The sequence below is a fragment of the Eubalaena glacialis genome, chromosome 16 (assembly GCF_028564815.1).
Source record: "Eubalaena glacialis isolate mEubGla1 chromosome 16, mEubGla1.1.hap2.+ XY, whole genome shotgun sequence".
NCBI classification, from domain to species: Eukaryota; Metazoa; Chordata; class Mammalia; order Artiodactyla; family Balaenidae; genus Eubalaena; species Eubalaena glacialis.
In genome coordinates, this window is record NC_083731.1 from 73440778 (window position 1) to 73460963 (window position 20186).

General features: G+C 37.5%; 1 protein-coding gene across 7 annotated transcripts in view; it reads left to right on the forward strand.

Annotated features, from left to right (window-relative positions):
- RNASEH2B (ribonuclease H2 subunit B) overlaps nt 1-20186 on the forward strand; it is an 83378-nt gene that overhangs the window by 15418 nt on the left and 47774 nt on the right. For 6 of the 7 annotated variants that reach the window (XM_061170664.1, XM_061170660.1, XM_061170658.1 and 3 more), the window contains 4 exons: nt 9353-9424; nt 11671-11778; nt 14064-14140; nt 17888-18002. In XM_061170664.1, coding sequence (XP_061026647.1) covers nt 9353-9424; nt 11671-11778; nt 14064-14140; nt 17888-18002 — 372 coding nt within the window. Of the gene's footprint in view, nt 1-3882; nt 3930-9352; nt 9425-11670; nt 11779-14063; nt 14141-17887; nt 18003-20186 lie in introns of those variants that run through there. The other variant, XM_061170663.1, reaches the window with a different exon arrangement.

The following is a 20186-nucleotide window of genomic DNA, read 5'->3' on the forward strand; positions in this document are numbered from 1 at the left end:
GTAAATAAAAGCTAAGGCAGAAGTTTAAATTGCCTGAGTGTTGAAGGCATGCCCCAACACACATGAAGATCTGCTCAGCAAATGTTGGGAGACTTTTTGGTTCAAAACTTTTCAGGATATCTCAGACCAGTCATTAGCTAACACTAAGCTAACTGAGACATCAGTGGTTGCACACTACAGGGAATAGAGACTACAGGATTTGTCCAGAAAAGTCACTAAACAAACAAATTGTAACAATTGCAATGATGACCAAAAGCAGCAACAACAATAAGTCTTAGAGAGTTAGGAAAAGGGACTCTGATTTCCAGAATTGTCACATTTATTGTTATATTATCTAAAATGTCCAGTTTTCAATAAAAAGATATGAGACACATGAAGATATAAGAAAGTATGCCTCATACACAGGGGGAAAAAAGTAATCAATAGAAACTGCTTCTGAGGGGGCCAAGATGTTGGACTTATTCTACAAAGATTTTAATCAGCTATTATAAATATACTCAAAGAACTAAAGTAAACTATGTCTAAAGAATTAAAAGAAAGTATGATAATGAAACCTCACAAAATAGAGTATATCAATAAAGAGAGATAGAAATTACAAAAGAATGTATAAATTCTGGAGTTGAAAAGTACAATGACTGAAAAGAAAATTTCATTAGCAGGCTTAACAGCAGATTTAACCTAGAAGAGGAAGGAAACAGCAAACTTGAAGATTGATCAATTGATATTATCCAGCCTGAGGAACAGAAAGAAAAAAGAATTGAGAAAACTGAACAGTCTCAGAGACCTGTAGTACACCATCAAGCATATCAGAATATTTATAATGGGTCCCAGAGGAGGAGAGAAAAAGAAAGGGGGAAAAAGAATATTTAAACAATTAATAGTGAAACATTTCTCAAGTTTGATGACAAATAATATACAGATTTAAGAAGCTCAGTAAACTCCAAGGGGATAAACTAAAGGGGATCCACACCTACTCACATCATAGTCAAACCATCAAAAGACAGACACGAAGAGAGAATCTTGAAAGCATCAAGAGAAAAATGACTTATCAAATACAGGGAGCCTCAATAAGATCAACAGCTGACTTCTCAGTAGAAACCATAGAGACCGGAAGTTAGTGGGATGACATATTCAAGATGCTGAAAGAAAAACTCTCAACCAAGGGTTCTCTGTCTGGTAAAACTATCCTTCAAAACTGAGGGAGAAACTAAAGCATTCCTAGATAAAGAAAAACTAAGACCTGAAAATCACAATGGGGTCCTTCAGATTAAAAGGAAAAGACACTGGATGGTAACTTGAATCTGCATGAAGACTATAGATCACTGGTAGAGATAAATACATAGATAAAAATATAAAAGATAGTACAGATGTATTTTTGTTTGTAACTCTTTTCTCTCTCTGATTTAAAATACAACCTCATGCGGCAATAATTATAAAACTGTTGATGGGCTTATATAAAGATGTAATTTGTATGATAATAATAGTACAAATGAGGGGGTAATACATTGCAGGGAAATTTCTTTATGATATTGAAATTTTCAAGTTAGCATTAATCTGAACTACGTTCTTGCAAGTTAAGATGCTGATCGTAATTCCCAGGACACCCACTAAGAAAATAACTCCCCCTAAAATATAGTGAAAGAAATGACAAGGGAATTAAAATTGTGTGCTAGAAAATATCTATTTAACAGGAAAGAAGTCAGTAATAGGGGAAAAGAGGAACAAAAACTTCATGACATATAGAAAACAAAGAGTTAAATGACAGATGTAAATCTTACCTTATCAGTAATTACATGAAATGTAAATGTGTTAAAAGTTGTTACTGGACAGAAAAAGGGATACATTATAATGATAATTAGGAAGCTATAATAATTATAAACATATGCGCCTAATGACAGAGCCCCAAAATGCATGAACCAAAAACTGACTGAATTGAAGGGTAATGTGGAAAACTGAGCAATAATAGTGGGAGATTTCAATAACTCATTTCAATATGGATAAAACAACTAGGAGGAAGATCATCAAGGAAATAGGAGACTTGACCAACTCTGTAAACCAACAAGACCTAAGAGACATCTATAGAACGTTGCACTCAACAACACATTCTCCAGACCAGACCATATTCTAGGCCATAAAACAAACCCCAATAAATTTAAAAGGACTGAAATCATACAACATATGGTTTCTAAAAATAGTGAAATGAAAATAAGCAATTAATAGAAGAAAATTTGGGGAATTCACAAACATGTGGAAATTGTAAGCAGCATACTCCTAAATAATCAATGGATCAAGGGAGAAATTACAAAGGAAACTAGAAAGTACTTTGAAAAGAAAGAAAATGAAGCACAGTAATGTAAGGAATGGAAGTAAAGCAGCGTTCAGAGTGAAATATATAGCTGTACATGCCTATATTAAAAAAGAAGAAAGATCTCAAATCAATAACCTTATCTTTCATCTTAAGAAACTAGAAAAAGAAGAACAAACTGAACCCAAAGCAAACTAGGGGAAGAAATAAAGATTACAGAAAAACAACACAGAGAAAAATCAATGAAATCAAAGGAGGCCATTTTGAAAAGATTAACAAAATTGGCAAATCTTTAGCTAGACTGACCAAGAAAAGGAAAATTCAAATTACTAAAATCAGGAATGAGAGAGTACATCATTGCCGATCTTATAGAAATATTCAATAAAAAAGGAACATAAGGGAATACTATGAACAACTGCATGCCAACAAAGTAGATAATTTAGATGAAATGGACAAATCCCTAGAAAGGCATAAACTACAAAAATGGACTCAAGAAGAAATAGACAATCTGAACAGACCTATAGCAGGTAGATTAGATTAGTAAATTAAAACCATTCCATAGAAAAAAGCCCAGTCCCAGATAGCTTCACTGGCAAAATCTTCTAAATAATGAACAAATCAATACCAATTCTTTACAAGTTTTTCCCAAAAAATGGAAGAAGAGAGACTACCTCCCAACTCATTCTGTGAGGCCAGTATTACCCTCATACCAAAACCAGATAAAGATGTCATAAGAAAATAAAATTACAGAATATATCCCTTATGAACATAGAGGCAAAAATCCTCAAAAAGTAACAAACCAAATCCAGGAGTATGTAAAAAGGATTATACACCATGACCAAGTGGGATTTGTCCTAGGAATACAAAGTTGATTCAACATACCAAAATCAATCAATGTAATATATTGTACTATTTCAATAAAATAAAGGCCCCAAACCACATAATCATCTCAACAGCCACAGAAAAGCATTCGAGAAAATACTCTTTCATGAGAACAACACTCAAAAAATTAGGAATAGGAAACTTTCTCAATCTGTTAAAGGGCATCTATAAAAAACCCATAGCTAACATCATGCTAACATATTTCATATTTTTTAATGTATTGAAATAAAAATATTTTAGATATATACATTGGGTTAAATAAAATATATCGTTGAAAATTTTTATATATTTTTAATATGGCTTCTAGAAAAGTTTTAATTACAAATGTGACTCCTATTTATGGGATGCATTTTATTTCTATTTGACAATGCAGTTCTGGACACGGGGTCTCTAGGTTCTGGCAGATCTGAGTCTTACTCCCTGCCCTGTAGGACTGGATAGTCGAGGCGCGAGGGCAGAGGATTGAGGGACTGGGGTGGAGAAGAAGCAGACGGGAAGATGAAGGGGTGTATTAGATGCAGTCTTTCTGTGAGCATAGGGGCTTTGTTTTATTCACAGCTATATTCTCAGTGCCTAGAATAGTAGAATTGGTAATAGAATCAGTTTCAATAAGAGGATAGTGTTTATTACTAAATGGTTACTTATTCACATCTGATATTTGCTGTAGGTACCTAGAATCTAGAAAATGAGAATGCAGTTTAGTGAGCACAGACGTGGCATTTGATAATCATCCAACCATGAGGTGAGTGTACAGATGCCTTGGAAGACTAAAGGGAACTAGACAGTGGTAGCTGCCGTTTAACAAAATGTTCGTTGTTGCCAGGTGTTTTGATAGTGCAAGGCAAATCTTTGCCTAACGATTTTTTTTTCATATTTAGGGAAAATATATCTCATGTAAGATTACCTGATTTCCAAATATTGGCACCTAATTCAAATTTTTTAAAATGTGCATAGCAAACAAAACCTACCTGTGTACTGGACTTGGCCCAGAAGCCAACTGAATATCTAGCTGGTAAAGTGAATGCATACTTCCTTTGACTCCTTAGGCATCAAAGCAAAGAACTCAACCAGTGCTACACACAGGAAGCCTTCCCAGACCTCCTTATCTGTGTTACATCCTCTTTCATAAGGTCCCATAGTCCATGGATTTCTTCTCAGCAGTTGTTACATTTGCAGTCTACATTTGTGTGATTATTTGGTTCAAGATATGTCTCTTCCATGGGACATCTGAAAGCTCCCCATGCGTAGAGGCTGGGTCTGTTTTTACTAATCAGTAATTAACAAATGAATGAATGAATTGGGCAGGAGAGATGAATTTTGAAATGCATTCTGTGTTAAAGAGTATAGCATCTCACTTGGAATTCTGTGTTGAAAGGTTGAGTCCAACAGCTAGTTGTTTTGTAGGCTCTATATGAGAAAACATGACTTTTTTTGCCTGTTACATAGACATTTCAGTGTTATCTACACTAATATATCTTAAAGCATATTTCAGAGAACACTGGCATTTGCAGCAGAACACATTAATGTCAGTATTTATTTGTACTTAGTAATTCCAAAGTTCTTATAGTTTGACATCTTAGGCTGTAGCTAATCCTCTGGACTTACTGCTCTTCCTGGGAAAAATGGAAACACTGCTTCCCTTGAATAGTTATTAAAAATATCTTTTTTAGATTTTAGATATTTGTAAAGTTTGATTATTTTAAGCTCTGGAGGAATGGGAAAGCTGGAGGAGAACTGGCAAGGATCACTAGAACCAAAGTTTTCTATTAAAAAAAAGAAAAACAAAAATCAATAATAATTTGCCAAGTTACAGCTGAAAGATTTACTGTCATACTGAAATAAAATAAAGGCTGTATTGCTGAAAAAGAGAGGTCACCTTTTCTTTGCCTTGAGACATAATGAAGAAATGTGATGCTGGGAAGTGAGAAACAGCTGGCAGGGAAAGGAGAGAAGACCACAACCTGTTTTAGTTTGTGGAAAATTTTTTAACAGTGCTAAACTTTATCCTTTACATTTTTATAAGTTGCAGAAAGGAAAGTCTTAAAAGATTTCTTAAAATTGAATCTGTATGGTTCCATTTATATAACATTTTCAAAATGACAGCATTTTAGAGATGGAGAACAGATTAGTGGTTGCCAGGGGTTAGAGATGGGGCAGAAGTTTCTATCAGTTTTTGCTTTGTGTATCTTGAAGCTCTGTGTGTGTGATTGTAAACATTTAGGATTATTTCCTCCTGACCCTTCTATCTTTATGAAATGACCTTCTTCATCCCTGGCAATATTCTTTGTCTGTTATTAACAGAGCCATTGCATCTTTCCTTTAATTAGTGTTAGCATGATAAGCACACTCTATCTTCTTCATTTTACTTTTAATCTACTTGTATCTTTATATATAAATTGTGTTTCTTATAGGAAGCATATAATTTTATCTTACTTGTTTATCTAGTCTGACAATTTCTTTTAATTGGGATGTTCAGTCCATTTACATTGAATGTGATTATTGATATGGTTAGATTTGAGTCTCTCATTCTGCTATTTGTTTTCAATTATCTCATCTGTTCTTTGTACTTCTTTTACTCCCTTTCTGCCTTCTTTTGAATTGAGTGCTTTTTATGATTCTATTTCATCTCCTTTGTTGTCTTATTAGTAACAGCATTTTGTTTTGCTTTGTTTTGTAATTTAACTGGCTGCTTTAGGGTTTGCTGTACACATATTTAAATGATTACGTCTACCTTCAAGTGATATAACACCACTCCACATATAGTGTAGGAAACTCTCAGTGGTATATTTTCATTTCTCCCTTCCTGGCCTTTATGCTATTATTGTCATATATTTTATTTATGCATATGTTATAAACCCTGCACTAAATTGTTATTTTTGTTTAGTCAATGATCTTTAAAGAGATTTAAATAGTAAGAAAAATTCTTTACCCCTGCAGTCACCATTGCCAGTGTTCCTCATTCCTTTGTGTAGATTCATATTTTCATGGGGTTTCATATTCCGTCTAGCAGAAGAACTTCCCTTAGCATTCCTTGTCATGTGGGTCCATTGGTGATTATTTCTTTCAGCCCTTGTATTTCTGAAAGAATCTATTGACCGCCTTCACTTTTCAAGGGTATTTTCTCTGGGTTCATCATGTGTTCTTTTAGTATTTTCAAGATGTTTCTCCATTGTCTTCTGGCTTGCGTTGTTTCTAATAAGAAATTTGCTATCATTTTTAGCTTTGTGCTTCAGTACCTGATGTCATTTTTTTCTCTCTGCTTTTAAGATGTTTTCTTTATTACTGGTTTTGAACTATTGATTCTGATGCATAATTTTATTCCTGTTTCTATGTGCTTTGGGCTTATTGAACTTCTTGGATGTGTGGGTTTATAGTTTTCATCAAATTCAAAACTGTTCTGCCATACTTCAAATATTTCTTCTGCTTCCCCCCTGTTCTCTTTCAGGAGCTCCAATCACACATAAATTATTAGGATGCTTGAAGTTGTCCCACAATTTGCTGATACTTTATTTTTAATTCTTTTTTCTCTGTGTTTTCATTTTAGATAGTTTCTGTTGCTATGTCTTCAAGTTCATTAATCTTTTCTTCCACCATTAATCGCATCTGGTGTATTTTTTATCTCAACTAGGGTCTTTTTAAAAAATCTTCTGTGTCTCTACTTAACTTTTTGTACATGAGGAATACTGTGTTTAATCCTTTTGTCTCTTCATTCTAACATCTGTGTCTAACATCAGTACCCCCTCTCAATAATTGATTTCTTTATTTTTCTCATTATGGGTCATATTTTTTTGCTTCTTTGAATGCCTAGTAATATTTGATTAGACATTGTGAATTTTACCTTTTTGGCAGATGAATATTTTTGTATTCCTATCAATAATCTTGAGCTTCACTCTGGGACACAGTGGAGGTACTTGGAAACAGTTTGATTCTTTCAGGTCTTGCTTTTAAAATTAGTTCGGTGGGACTGGAGCAACGTTTAGTCTGTCCCCTACCACTGAGGCAAGACCCTTTGGGGTACTGTACCCAGTGTCCTCTGAATTATGAGGTTTTCCAGTCTGCCTGGGAATAGGCCGAGTGCAGGGCCCCGAGTGCATGTGGGGTACTGTTCCCTCTAATCTGTTCAGCTGGTTTTTCTCCTGCCCTTAGGTAGTTTCATCACGTGCATGCACCGATCAGTACTCTGTTGAATACTCTACTCAAGCAGTACTCTTTGCAGATCCCTGGGGTTTTCTCTCTTTGTAGCTCAGTTCCTGTATGCTGACCTGTGAACTCTAGCCATGGTGTCTTGAGAACTCTCCGCTCCATCTCTTCAACTCAGGGAGTCGGCCAGGCTTCACCTGGGTTCTCCCATTCTGCACCGTGGCCCGGAAACTGTCTCCAGGCAGTAAGCTGGGGCGATCACAGGGCTCACCTCATTTGTTTCCCATCTCTCAGATAACTGTCCTGCCTGGCTCAACCTCAGTGTGTTGAAAATAGTTGTTTTGCATATTTTGTCCTTTTTATTTTTGTTTTTTGGCTGTTAAATTGGGTTTCTGTTATTCCATTTGGTTGCAAGTGAAAATCTCAAAATTAGGGGTTTTTTTCTTTATATATTTAATGTCACTATTGGGAAAAAAGTTGTACTTACACCATTGATGAGTAAGCCAGTTTCTAAACATGCTTGCTGTATTTAAGTTTATGAAGATCTGAAGTGGGGTAAAGGGAGTGGGGCTGTAGAAAATAAAAGTGACTGCAAGTTCCCTTCCTTCCTCAACGCTTTCTGATTTACTCTTTGGTAGATTGTTGCTCTGCTTCCTTATTAATCAAAGTCCCTTGGTTCCTTTTGGAGAGAGATTCTTTAAATGGGTTTAAATATGCCACTCAAAATGTATGAGGATGTTATAAATAAAATTGTCATGGTCTTTATGTTTTATTCTATATGATTTAAACTTTGGCATTAAAATATCATGGAGGAAACATAATGAGAGGACTTAACTCACCAGATATTAAAATGTATTTTAAAGCTACAATAATTAAAATATTGAAGTACTAATGCTAATATAGCCACAGATTCATGGGTCAAAATACAGTGTCCATAAACAGACTCATAAATGTGTTTGAAATACTTAGCATAGGTTATTCAGTTAGATGGCATGGAGACAACTGAACAACTCACTGCAAAAAATTAAAGTTGGATATCTCCTCCCCATATCTTATACAGAGATGTATTCCAAATAGGTTAACTATAATCTAAAAGTACTAGAAGAAAATATGGGCAATGCACATAATCTTGAGGGAGAGAAGGCCTTTCTAAGTATGACACAAAAGATACAACCATGAAGGAAATTATTGATGAGATTACACAAAGATTTTATATCTCCTAAGTGGTGAAATAATCATTAAAAACAGGGAGTTCCCTGATGGCCTAGTGGTTAGGATTCGGGGCTTTCACTGCCATGGCCTGGGTTCAATCCCTGGTCTGGGAACTGAGATCCCACAAGCCGCATGGTGCGCCAACCCCCCCCAAAAAAAAAATCATTAAAAGCAGATTTGATATCCTTACTGTATAAAGACTCCTAATACAGTAGTAAAAAAAAGATGAATGCCCTACTAGAAAAATGGGCAGAGGACATGAGTAGATAATCATAATTAGGGCCAAAAAACATGAATGTCCAGTACATATTTATTTTTTAAATGTTCTATTTAGTAATAATAGTAACAATAAAAATAATAATAATAATAAGAGCTATCACTTATTATTTATTATTATTTCTGTTTGTCTGAATATAAGAACTTTAAACAAATTAGCTAGTTTAATCCTTTGAAAGGCAAGTGTACATATTATCATCATCATTTTATAAATGTGACAGCTGAGACAGGACATGAGGAACCTTGCCTGAGGTGACAAAGCTATCAGGTGGTTGAGTCAAGGTTTAACCCAAGCCATCTGAGTCCTGCTCCTCATCACTTCTCAAAGAAGTAAATTAAAACTACCTTAAATTCCACTGCACTTTACAGATAAGTTGATAATTTGCATAAGATCACACAATTTATAAGCGATAGAAGAGAGCTAAAATTTTTAGGAAGAAAAATCGTAAAAACAGAAGAAAGAAAAAGAGTAAAGTAAGTAAAGTGAGCAACGAAACAGATGTCTTTTAATTTTACAAACTCACCATTTCTTTTCAGAGTATTTAAAAGATGCTTCAGAGAAGATGAAAAGTGGGCTTATGTTTGTAAAACTGGTTAACCCATGTTCAGGTAAGTGCTCCTCCCCTCCCCTCTCCTCTGATAATGGTAACTTGAACATTTTTAAAACGTTGTAGCTGAAAAGTGTGTATATTTATGTGTCTTTGTATGTTTGTTCTTCCTGAATAGCTTTTAAAGGTAGGATAGCATTACATGGTGACAAAAGCAAGCTAATGACATAACCAGTCTTTTAAGATAATTCACTTGACTTAAACGTTTTTTTTATTTCTTCTTAATTTTAATCCATAGAACTGTATTCATCAGAAATGATGGCAAAACAAAAAAAAATGTAGCGTGTTTGATTTCTCTCTGAAAACAGATTCATTTTCCTTGGCCTTTTTAAGCCCACTTTTCCTAAAGTAGTTATCCAATATTAGCCTCCATTTATACTCATTTTATGTTATAAAGTAAAATAAATAACCAGAGTTTAAAAAAAAAAAAAAGGAAGGCTTTTACTGGACATGCCAAGATTTTGAATAGTTTCATTTTTAGCTGTACTTTCCTTATTTTGTTCAGACCAAAAAGTAGTATATATATTTTTTCCTGTCAAGGGGTGATTTTTTTGCATTAAAAGCATTGTATTTTGAGGAGATACATGTTTTATCAGGAATAATTTTACCTTTATATTCAGTGTATTTTGCTTTGTCTTATAATTTTTAGGCAAAAATATTAAAATACACTGTAAGTATATAGTAATATTGGTGATACTATTTATCTCTGTGTGAAATTTTTCTCCATTAGTTTATTTATAAGATTTACAAGGTCATTATTAATTTTATAAGGCTTTGAGTAGATACCTGATATTTAGCAAATTACTAAAGTCACCTCTTGGTGACTGTCATACTGAATAGTGAAAGCAAGAGAAATCCAGTGGGCAGTGCCGTGTTGTTATTGTTGTTGGAAAGACACATAAATAGAAACAACAAGAGAGGCAAAAATTCCGGCTTCCTCCAGTTTTCTTTTCCTCAAAATGAAATTGGATGTAATTGGTCAGTTATATTATTTGGAACTCCTAGGTATATGTAAGACTAAGATGAGGTGAGAAATGTTTTTTCAAGAGAAGTTATAGTTAGCAGTAAAGCATTTAACAAAAGGAAGGTACAAAAAAAGTCAGGCTTCTTGTAAAATTCATTTCATCTAAATGTCCATGGACAACGTTTTGCTATACTGACTATGGAGAAATAAAGGCTAACTCTTGCTGAGCACTTACTAACGTGCTGTGTTAGGAGCTTTACGTGTACGTATTCTATCTTTTCAATCCTTATAAAAAAAATACTGGGGCTTCCCTGGTGGCGCAGTGGTTGAGAGTCCGCCTGCAAATGCAGGGGACACGGGTTCGATCCCTGGTCCTGGGGGGTCCCACATGCTGCGGAGCGACAGAGCCCACGCGCCACAACTACCGAGCCTGCATGCTGCAACTAGAGAAAGCTCACAAGAGCAGCAACGAAGACCCAAAGCAGCCAAAAATAAATAAATAAAATAAATAAATTTATAAAAAAAAAAAAAATACTGAGGTAGGTTCAGTATTGCTCCCATTTTACAGACATGGAAAGAGAGGTACAGAAAGGATTATATAGCTTCCCCAAGGGCTCACGCCCTGCATGTAGTTGAGATAGACTCAAACTCAGGGCCCTGGATTTTGCTGTGCTTAGAAAAAATATTCGTGCATTGCAGGGATTCATTCAGATTCACGCAGTCCTCACCACCTTCTAACTTCCTTTTTTTTTTGGTGTTTTAAGAAAGGGAAATTTTCATCCAATTGGGTGTGGCTTTCCTCACTCCTCATGGCGTAAAGCACGTTGCTGTTGTAGGGCCCTGGCCTTTCTCATGTGGAGCTCGCCTCAGGGGTGTGCAGGCCCTGTCTCCGGCCCTCTGTATGGGAGGCTGTACACGGCTTTGGAGACAGGGCCCACAGGCCACCTCAGTTCATCTGGCTGAGCCATTAGGTTTGGGTAGTTTAAAAATGGGTTTTCCTTCCTGATCTGATGGAGGACTCAATGAGAGGCTCTGTAGCAGTTAAGATAAATGATTTGTGCTTTTGTGTTTATTGGTCTAAGTTCAGTGAGGATTATACAGTTGGAAAACAAGCATCTGTATGTAATAGCTACAAGCTTTCCTTGGAGTCACTTTGTATAGACTATATCTATGTATGTTTATGTTCATATTAGGAACATTCCTCAGAACTATTAGATAGTCTTTTGATTTTTGTGTGTGTGTGTGTGAAAACTTACAAATAAAAAACAGATTTGTTTTAACAGGGGAAGGAGCCATTTACTTGTTCAATATGTGTCTACCGCAGCTGTTTGAAATAAAAGTTTTCAAGGAGAAAAACCATTCTTGGTTTATAAATGAATCAGTTCAATCAGGTAAGTGACTAGTGTATATATTTACATTAACTAAACACATACCCTGACTTTGCCATCCTTCACATCTATCTGCCCAGTTTGGAGTCTGGTCCATGGTTTTTTCTTTGTTGGCGTCAGAACAGGGTTTAATCAAGGAGAAAGGAAAGATTTAAACAAGTTTAGATCAATAACTGTGTGTCTTAGATGGTAGGAAATTTTTAACTAACAATTCTGATTTTTCTCCTAAAACGCTGACACACCCCGAGTCAGATGACTTTTGTACTATGGAGTGCACATTGTGTTCACTGGAAACTCTTTGCTCTTCTCTTAGCCATTTTTGAGGATCTTCAAGTTTTTAACATCTTATTTCCTTGCAAATGGATGCTGATATAGCTTCTAGAAGAGAAGAGAAGAGAAGAGAATGCTTTCTCATATAAATTACTATGGCCACCCCACCTGCCCCCAACACACACACCCAACACCCAATTTCTATTTCTCTTAAGAGCGTTCCTTTGATATGGGGCTCAGTGTTGACTCGGAAGGAAAAAGGATACCACACGTAGCCCTGACAGTTCTGGGTGAGAGTGGGAGGGTGCGTCATGGGGTGGTTGAGGCAATCTCAGTTCCCTCTGTCCCTCTGTCTCTCATTGTGTGTAGAGAGTGCTTTCCATTGCTTTCTAAGCCCTCTGCTTTCTGTTGACCGTCTAAGTCACCGCTTAGTGCTAAGGTAGAAAGGCCACTTTGACTTTCTTGTAAGGCATCCAGAAGAAGGGTTTATTGCTGGTGTTGAATTTCACATACCTGTGTGCATGAGAAGATTTGAAGTGGTTTTCAGTTGCCGAAATGCAATGGTAGACTGTGTATTTAGCCTGGTAGGGGCCAAGTATACATTCCTTTTTATTGTTCTCTTTTCTTATTTTTCGTTTGGCAATATATGAGAGTTCCCACTTCTAATGTAATATACTTGCCTTTGAGTTTGGCTGGATAGACACAGTAATATCCAGATGAAACTGGAAAATATTCAGAGGCAGTGATTGATTAGCTCTCCTGGACTGTCTGACTTGGTACCTGCTTTTTTTTTTTTTATAGACCTTTTTTTTTTTTTTTATAGTTTTTGGTTCACAGCAAAGGTACCTGCTTTTTTTCATCATTGTCTTCTTTTTAAACGTAACCTTAAAGAAAGAGCTGTTTTTAAGAATGGCTACCAGGATATTGTTTTCAGAACAAGAAACCTGTTTCTAATTTCTGAATATAATGGATGCCTCATATAAACTGAGCTTAGAGCTTCTGATAGGTTGTTTTCATAAACTTCTCTTCTACTTTTAAAAAAATAATGTCATCATGTAAAATTATGTCCTTAATTTTTTTTTAACATACTATGAAGTGGATTCATGTATATAATTTACGGTTAGAATTTCTTGGCTGTATAGGTAGGTTGCTCTGTTAAGAGAATAAAAGTCAGTACATGTTTCCTGAAGCCAAATTAATAAGTATGGAGATAAATGAATTGTTTATTGTTCTTTTTGATGAAATACCTCTTCTGGTTCACTTCCATGGAAGAAGGACTCTGGGATGCTCGGAGGGGAGTGCGGTAGAGAAAAGTGGGGCGCAGGCAGCCTCGTTGGTTTGATTTGCCTCTTTTCCTTTCAGCCTGGAGAGCACCACTCATCTTACTGCAGAGATTCCAGTTTCTTATGCTCAGTCTTCTTAGACTCCTGCCCTCTTGCATTTTTCTTTGGGAGGAGGGATGGGGTAGGTTCTGGAGTGGGTAACGACCTCTGAGCTTTGAGTCATTGACAGTTCAGAGCTGTGAGCCCAGAGCCCATAGGAGAAGCCACGTACAGAGGGAATAATATTGCTTTCCCATGGCTTCGTCCTCAAAAGCACAGGAAATTACATTTCACTGCAGCTTTGTAGATAGACTTATACAGGTTTCCTAATGTTTGCCTGATTCACATTCTGTCTGTATTCGCCCGAACCCTGCTATTTTTTTTGGCAGGGGCTGGGAGGTGGGGAGAGGAGGGCCTCTATGAAAAAGGATTTCTAAAGAAGAAATGGAAAGTTAAAGATCAAGTTCAGTGTCTTGGCTGTCCTCGCCACACCAGGGATCTGAAGCTGTTTGGAGTGAAATCCCATGGACCATGTTCTGCCTTTTGAGGGAATCACATAATCTTGGGCCTGTGTAGGAGGAGCTTCTGAATTTGGAATTTCACATATATTTTTCAATGAATGGTTCCCACATTGGGATTAAGGTGAAACAACTAAGTTGTCTTTCCATGTTGTTGAATTCTCTTTTTAATCTGTAGGAGGTCTTCTTCACTTTGCCACACCCGTGGACCCTCTGTTTCTACTTCTCCACTACCTTATAAAGGCTGATAGAGAGGTGAGTTTCCCAGTTTGGGATACTAACAGTGGGGAAACAGAATAGACTGTTTTTTTAACATGATCTCCTCTCTCTCATTATAATGGTCCAAATGTAGACTCCCCACAGTTCAGATTTAACTTGGTTGGTATAGAACACCTGTATCACGTGCGCTGGTACAGATCAGAGCACTGATGGGCAGACCTGAGATCCAGCGTCGTGATCTTGGACTAGCTCACCAGTGAGTCCTGAGAACTGCCCAACCCTTTGTGTTACCTGCCTTACTTGTTTGACAAAGCCTAACAATGAAATTCTCATTACGTACTCATTCGTTTTGAAATATAGTACAAATGTTAAGACCTCAAGCCTTAAGAGAATAAAGAAGATTTATCGTCTTTCATTTTCTTCTCTGTGAGACACTGTGAAATAGGTACTCTGGGGGTGTGTCCAGCAAAAGCTCCTTAATGGGGAAGCTGTAGTTGAGGAATCCCAGATGGAGTAAAATTTACCTTTGTGATGTAAAGACAGAGTTTATTAATAGTAATAGTTCCAGCCAGAGGTCCCAGGATACCTTTACAGTTGACAATTATTAAGGATCCCAAAGACCTTTTTGTTCCTGTGTGTTTTATCTATCAATATTGACATTAGAAATTAAAACTGAGAAATTTTAAAATAATTTTATTAATTTATTTTTAAAATAAAAATAATAAGCCCATTATATATTAACATATGACATGTTTCTAATGAAACAAACAGTACAAGTCAGTGAGGAGTATGGTACTGTCTTACATTTTTGCGAATCTCTTTGATGTCTGGCTTGAGAGACGACAACTGGATTTTCACATCTTGTTCTGCATTCACTCTGTTTCCATACGCTGTTTGAGTGGAAGTGTGTAAAGAATATGCAGCCTTTCATATATGAGGTCAGAAAAGGAAGGAATTGTATATTAGCCTTTTAGATAGTTGTGGATACTCTGCTTTGATACTACTCCAAAAACCAACAAGTGGTGGTTTCTTAAAAGTTAGTTGCAATGTGGAATCTGAAACCCTGTCAATGAATTTTCCATGTTCTTGTTAAAAAACAAAATTCAAATGAGTAAATTTTAAAGATCTTATTGGCTTTCTTGAATGATTCACGAATTGGGCAGCATCTATTCTAGCAGACAGAAAGAAGCTCCAAGGAACTGTACAAAATGAAAAACGTTTACAGCCAGAAGGGAATAAGAACAAGAAAGTTAAACTAGACTAAAGCGGGATTGGTTATGGCAAGGTCACGTTTCTTTAGGGGATGCCTGGCGTCTATCAGGCAAATGACCTAGCTAGTGCTGATTAGGAGATTACTGATTGACTGGTTTAAGATTCCACTTCTGGGTGAGCTGAAACTAATTAAGTCTCTGTTTGGGCTTAGCACAAACGACTCCATTTTGGGCCTGCTGTCTGGTTTTTTAACACTCTCTTACATTAAAATCTATTGGATCTTTCACGCATATTACTTTGCAATATCATGCATTGGTCATTTGGAAAATATTGTCTCACTGAATTATGCAGGTCTTCCAAATGTCTACACAACTCATTACACACACACACACACACACACACACACACACACACCTTTGTTAATTTAATATTACCAGTGATCTCTTTAGAAAACTCTGAGTGTTGGGAAGCTTGTCAAAGTGGCAGACAAATTGTCTACAATTCTAATTTTTGCTTTAAAGTTCAAATTTTATCGTTGGCTACAAGTACTGTCAATCTTTCCCTTGAAGTGACAGGTTCACTTCATTTACGTTCTGTCAGTACTCAAGTCTGAATAACCATAGTTCATAGTGGTTCTTTCAGGTAAAAAATTGAGAAAAAGGCAGCTAGTTCTGCTCGCAACTCAGACAGTCACACAGCGCTTTTCCTTGAGATGATCCCTGAGCCTCGGCGGCAGCTGAAGTACTTCAGCCACACTTGACTTTCATCACACAGAGCATTTAACCTACTTGCACTCGAAGGTCAAGATTTAAATAAAAGAAATTGCTTTCGCTCCTTGATCAAGGAAATCCTTAAGTGCAACTGGGATTTTTTTTACCTGCTTGTCCATGGCAGTGAAGAATGCAGCGGCTGCTGGACGGTTTGCTGGCACCATCCTGACTGGTGCTGAGGAGCCAGGGGTTTTACCCACCTTTGCATTGAAATCATCAGTGCAAATGTTGACACAGTGAAAATGCAAATAGCATCGTAACCTTAGTTTGAAAATAGTTTGGAGCTTGTGGACCCCCTGCAGGGGTACTGGATCTCCCAGGGATCCACCAACCACAGCTTGAAAACCTTCCAAATGACAACTTTAAGGAATAGTGTTATTTAAACACTTAGAGGAATCTTATTTTTGCACTCTCATGTCTGCGAATAGTTTAAGTGCTTATGGGTTCTCACTGAGTACTTAGATCCATTTTCCAAAACTCGTAAATTGTATTTATATCGATTTAATTTGTGATAAATACTGAGAGTAATAAAACTGACTTAAAACTTTAAGTTGTGCTTTCTCCTGATGCACCTTGTCATCTCTTATTCTCCTCCTCTCCTACATTCTGTGTTCTTTATTGTGGATTAGTGAAGTTTTATTCCTTAGTTCAATCATGTTTCCCCTTATCTGGAAGCTACTGCGGTAGCCGCTATAATTAGGGCACGGCGAGCAGTGAGGCTGGTGAGCCGTGTATCTCTAAGGAGCAGAAATGGTTCTAGTCACCACCAGGAAGGCCCTAGAAGTATTCAGGGAAGAAGATGGAAACTTCAGGTGGCTCCCATTCCTGGTGTTTCTAGGATACATTAGCGGGAGGAAGCCACCAACCAGCCTTAGTATCAATACCTGTGTTGATGCACCTTTAAAGGCCCTCCCCCCATTTGGGGGAACTGTTTGCCTATTTCCCATTAAGACCCTGACTCTGGTGAATTAATCCTCACCCCGGCCCTCTGGGAGGCTCTGGGGGTGCTGTGGCTGGTCCAGGGAGGCAGATGCGGAATGAAGCTCATGGTGGTAGTTGGCTTTCACTGTAAACCATCTTGCTCTCTCTTCTCAGATACTTAAAGTGCCCCTTAAAATAGCCTATGAGGCATTCAGATATTTCCTCCCCTACATTTTAGATGTGATCTGTTCCTATTTAATTAAAAAAATATTAGTATGTACTTTCGAAATGTTGACCCATTCTTTGTTAAACATGATTTATTTTAACGTCAGTAAAAATAATTCTTCTGTCTAGCTCTCCCAACTGTTACTAACTTTATATTCAAACAAATTTCTTATTGCAAAACGTTTTTATGTATATATGGTAAAGAAAACAAGAATGAAACATTAGTGTATTATGAAATGATTATGTCAAGACTGTGTGGTAGTCCATTACATATTAGTAAAATATTGTTTTAAAGTAGTTAAATATTTAACACATTGGGTGATCATGGAAGAATATAGATTAAGGTAGGAATCTAAAGACAGTAACTTGGGAAACCTGTGAATTATTCTTACTATCTGAAGGAAAAAGAGAACATTTCAATTAAAACATTTCTTGCCACTTGATGGAACCCAGGTGCTTTCGAGAGCTTCCTAAAGGGAGCTGAGAGTCAGTTCTGGAGCCTGTCCCGTTAAGGGAATCCTTAGGTGGAACAAGTGACTTTGAACTTAGTTTAAAGGTCCAGCTATGAGGTTATATATCTTTGTCTCTTTTTTTTAATGTATGAGTTTGTTGACTGGAGTACTTGCATCCTGACTGACTAAAGTCTTTTTTTCAGGGAAAGTTTCAGCCCCTGGATCAAGTTGTGATGGATGACATGTTTCCGAATTGCATCTTGCTGCTGAAACTTCCTGAGCTTGAGAAGTTACTTCGACATGTGACAGAGGAGAAAGGTATGGCCTACGGCCTTTGAAATCAGGCTTATGGCTGCCAGAAAAGCTGGGCATCTGTCTGAGAATGCAGTGGCTTGAAGGCCTGTGGAATGTGATGCGTATTCTGTGTGGGTCATAGGGGAAGCTGTCATTCAGATTCGCTTCCACTTGTCAATATTCATCCTCTATTGCACTGGCTTGTTCAGTCTGCGAAACTTGAACCAGTGAAATATTAGGGCCTGTCTCCTGCAGGGCCAGGATTCACGAGCCTCAGGCTTTAGTCTCAGCTCCTCTTTCAACTAGGCTGTGACTTTAGGTAAGTGCCTCAACTGCTTTCTGCCTCGGGTTTCTCATATGTAAAATTGAAGAAAATCTATGCCTTTATTGATTCAAGAAACATGTATTGAGCACCTACTAAAAAGCATATGTTAAGCACTAGAGCCAGGCTCTAGGGATAGTTATAAATAAAATATTATCCTTTGCCTCACTTTGCTTCTACTCTGATGGAGACAAATGACAAGTAGGGCAATGACAGTAGGGAATAAGGGAAGTGAACTCTGGGTTTTGTGGGGATGCACAGGACAGGTTTATAACCTGGCCTAGGTAGGGTGGGAAGTGCGGGTAGGGGCGTATTGTGTTGCTTTCCTGTGGGAAATAACCTCTAAGTGGAGGCTGAGTCAGAGTAGCAGCATGGATGTATGGAAAAGTTTGTCATGCCTAGCAAGATCCAAGAAGTTCAGTGATACGTTTAGGTTAGTAAGGAAAGAACAGGGGAGAGTGCTGGGCAAGGGTTCAGGTGGTGAAGGGCCTTATATGTGTCTGGACTTGACCTAATGGTAGTGGAGTGTCCGCAAAGTTTTAAGTAGGGCAGTGCTATTGTGTGGAGAAGCTAAGGTCCGGTCCCCAGAGGCTGCTGCTGTGGTCCAGGCGGGAGGTGATGGTCGCCTGAGCTTAGGAGGTGGAACCAGAAGGAAGTAGCAACCTCGTGTGTTGACTGGATGATGGTCAAGAGAAGGAGGAATCAAGGATGACTTCTGGGCTTGTGCCTTGGCCCACAGGATGGGTAGAGGTGGCCCCCTGGAGACAGGGGACATGGGTGGGAGGAGCAGGCTGGGGGTGACAGAGAGATGAGTTGTAGGCATTCATCTGAATTTTGAGAGGAGGAAGTGAGGCAGTGTGTGAATGTGTTTTGACAGGTTTGTAATAGCATTCAGACTTAGAATCAGTGTCTCCAAAAATCATCCAAGTAGTTTTAGAGTTAATACGGAAACACAGTGTGAGAACCGAAACAGTGGGCTGATAAGTTATGGTTATTTGGGGGTTCTAGATGGTTTGGCCAGCTATGGTAGTTCTTCTAGGACCAAGAAAGTGGTGACTCCAAGAAGTGTAAGCTTACGGTGGAAAAAGGCAAAACCTCATTCATTGCATTTCACATTCGAAGGGTCTACTAAATTCACACTTGGCCAGACACAGAGCTCTGTTTTGAGCCTGAGGGGTATGTGGTGCCCAGGTTTTTATCAAAGCAGCCCTATTAATGACACTCCCTGGTGCTGATCTTGGCAGGAGACAGTAATCTTTTTGTGGGTGACAAATGAAGTAGCTCATAGCCATTTCTGAAAGCTAAAGCAGTGAGGAATAATTACAAGTCATTTTCATTTTGCCAAGTTAATGGAAGCTGACAACACGATTAACTCATTATCCAAAAATCTTCCAATAGCTGTATAAGAACAGTTACCTGAAACCAAAACTCAGCAGCCCAAATTCAGAAATAGTATTAAAGCATTGTCATTTGTTAGTGTACAGCCTGTGTTCCAAAGCAGGAGCTTCCCTCACTTCCATTCCTTCCTTCTTGCTCACTGACCCCCTGACCGTCTGTTGAATCATTATCTGAACTCCTGTCCTAATCTCTTTCACTTCTCAACATCGCCTAACTTTTGGAAGTTCTGCTGTAATAGAAAGTGAATGCCCTATACTTGTCTTGTTTGACCAGCTCTAAATAACCAATTGTAAACTTCAGGCTACTGTGTGTTTCTCTTTGGATCTTTGTGGAAAATGATGTCTGTCTTAGTATGCTGTCCTTGTATACAGAAATGGCATGAAGAAAAATATTTCACATATTTGTGTTCTGCGTCAAGGGGTGAAGCAAGCGATGTGGAATTGCTTCTGTTTTGATGAAGAGGCCTTTTTGAAGGTTGAGGCATTAGA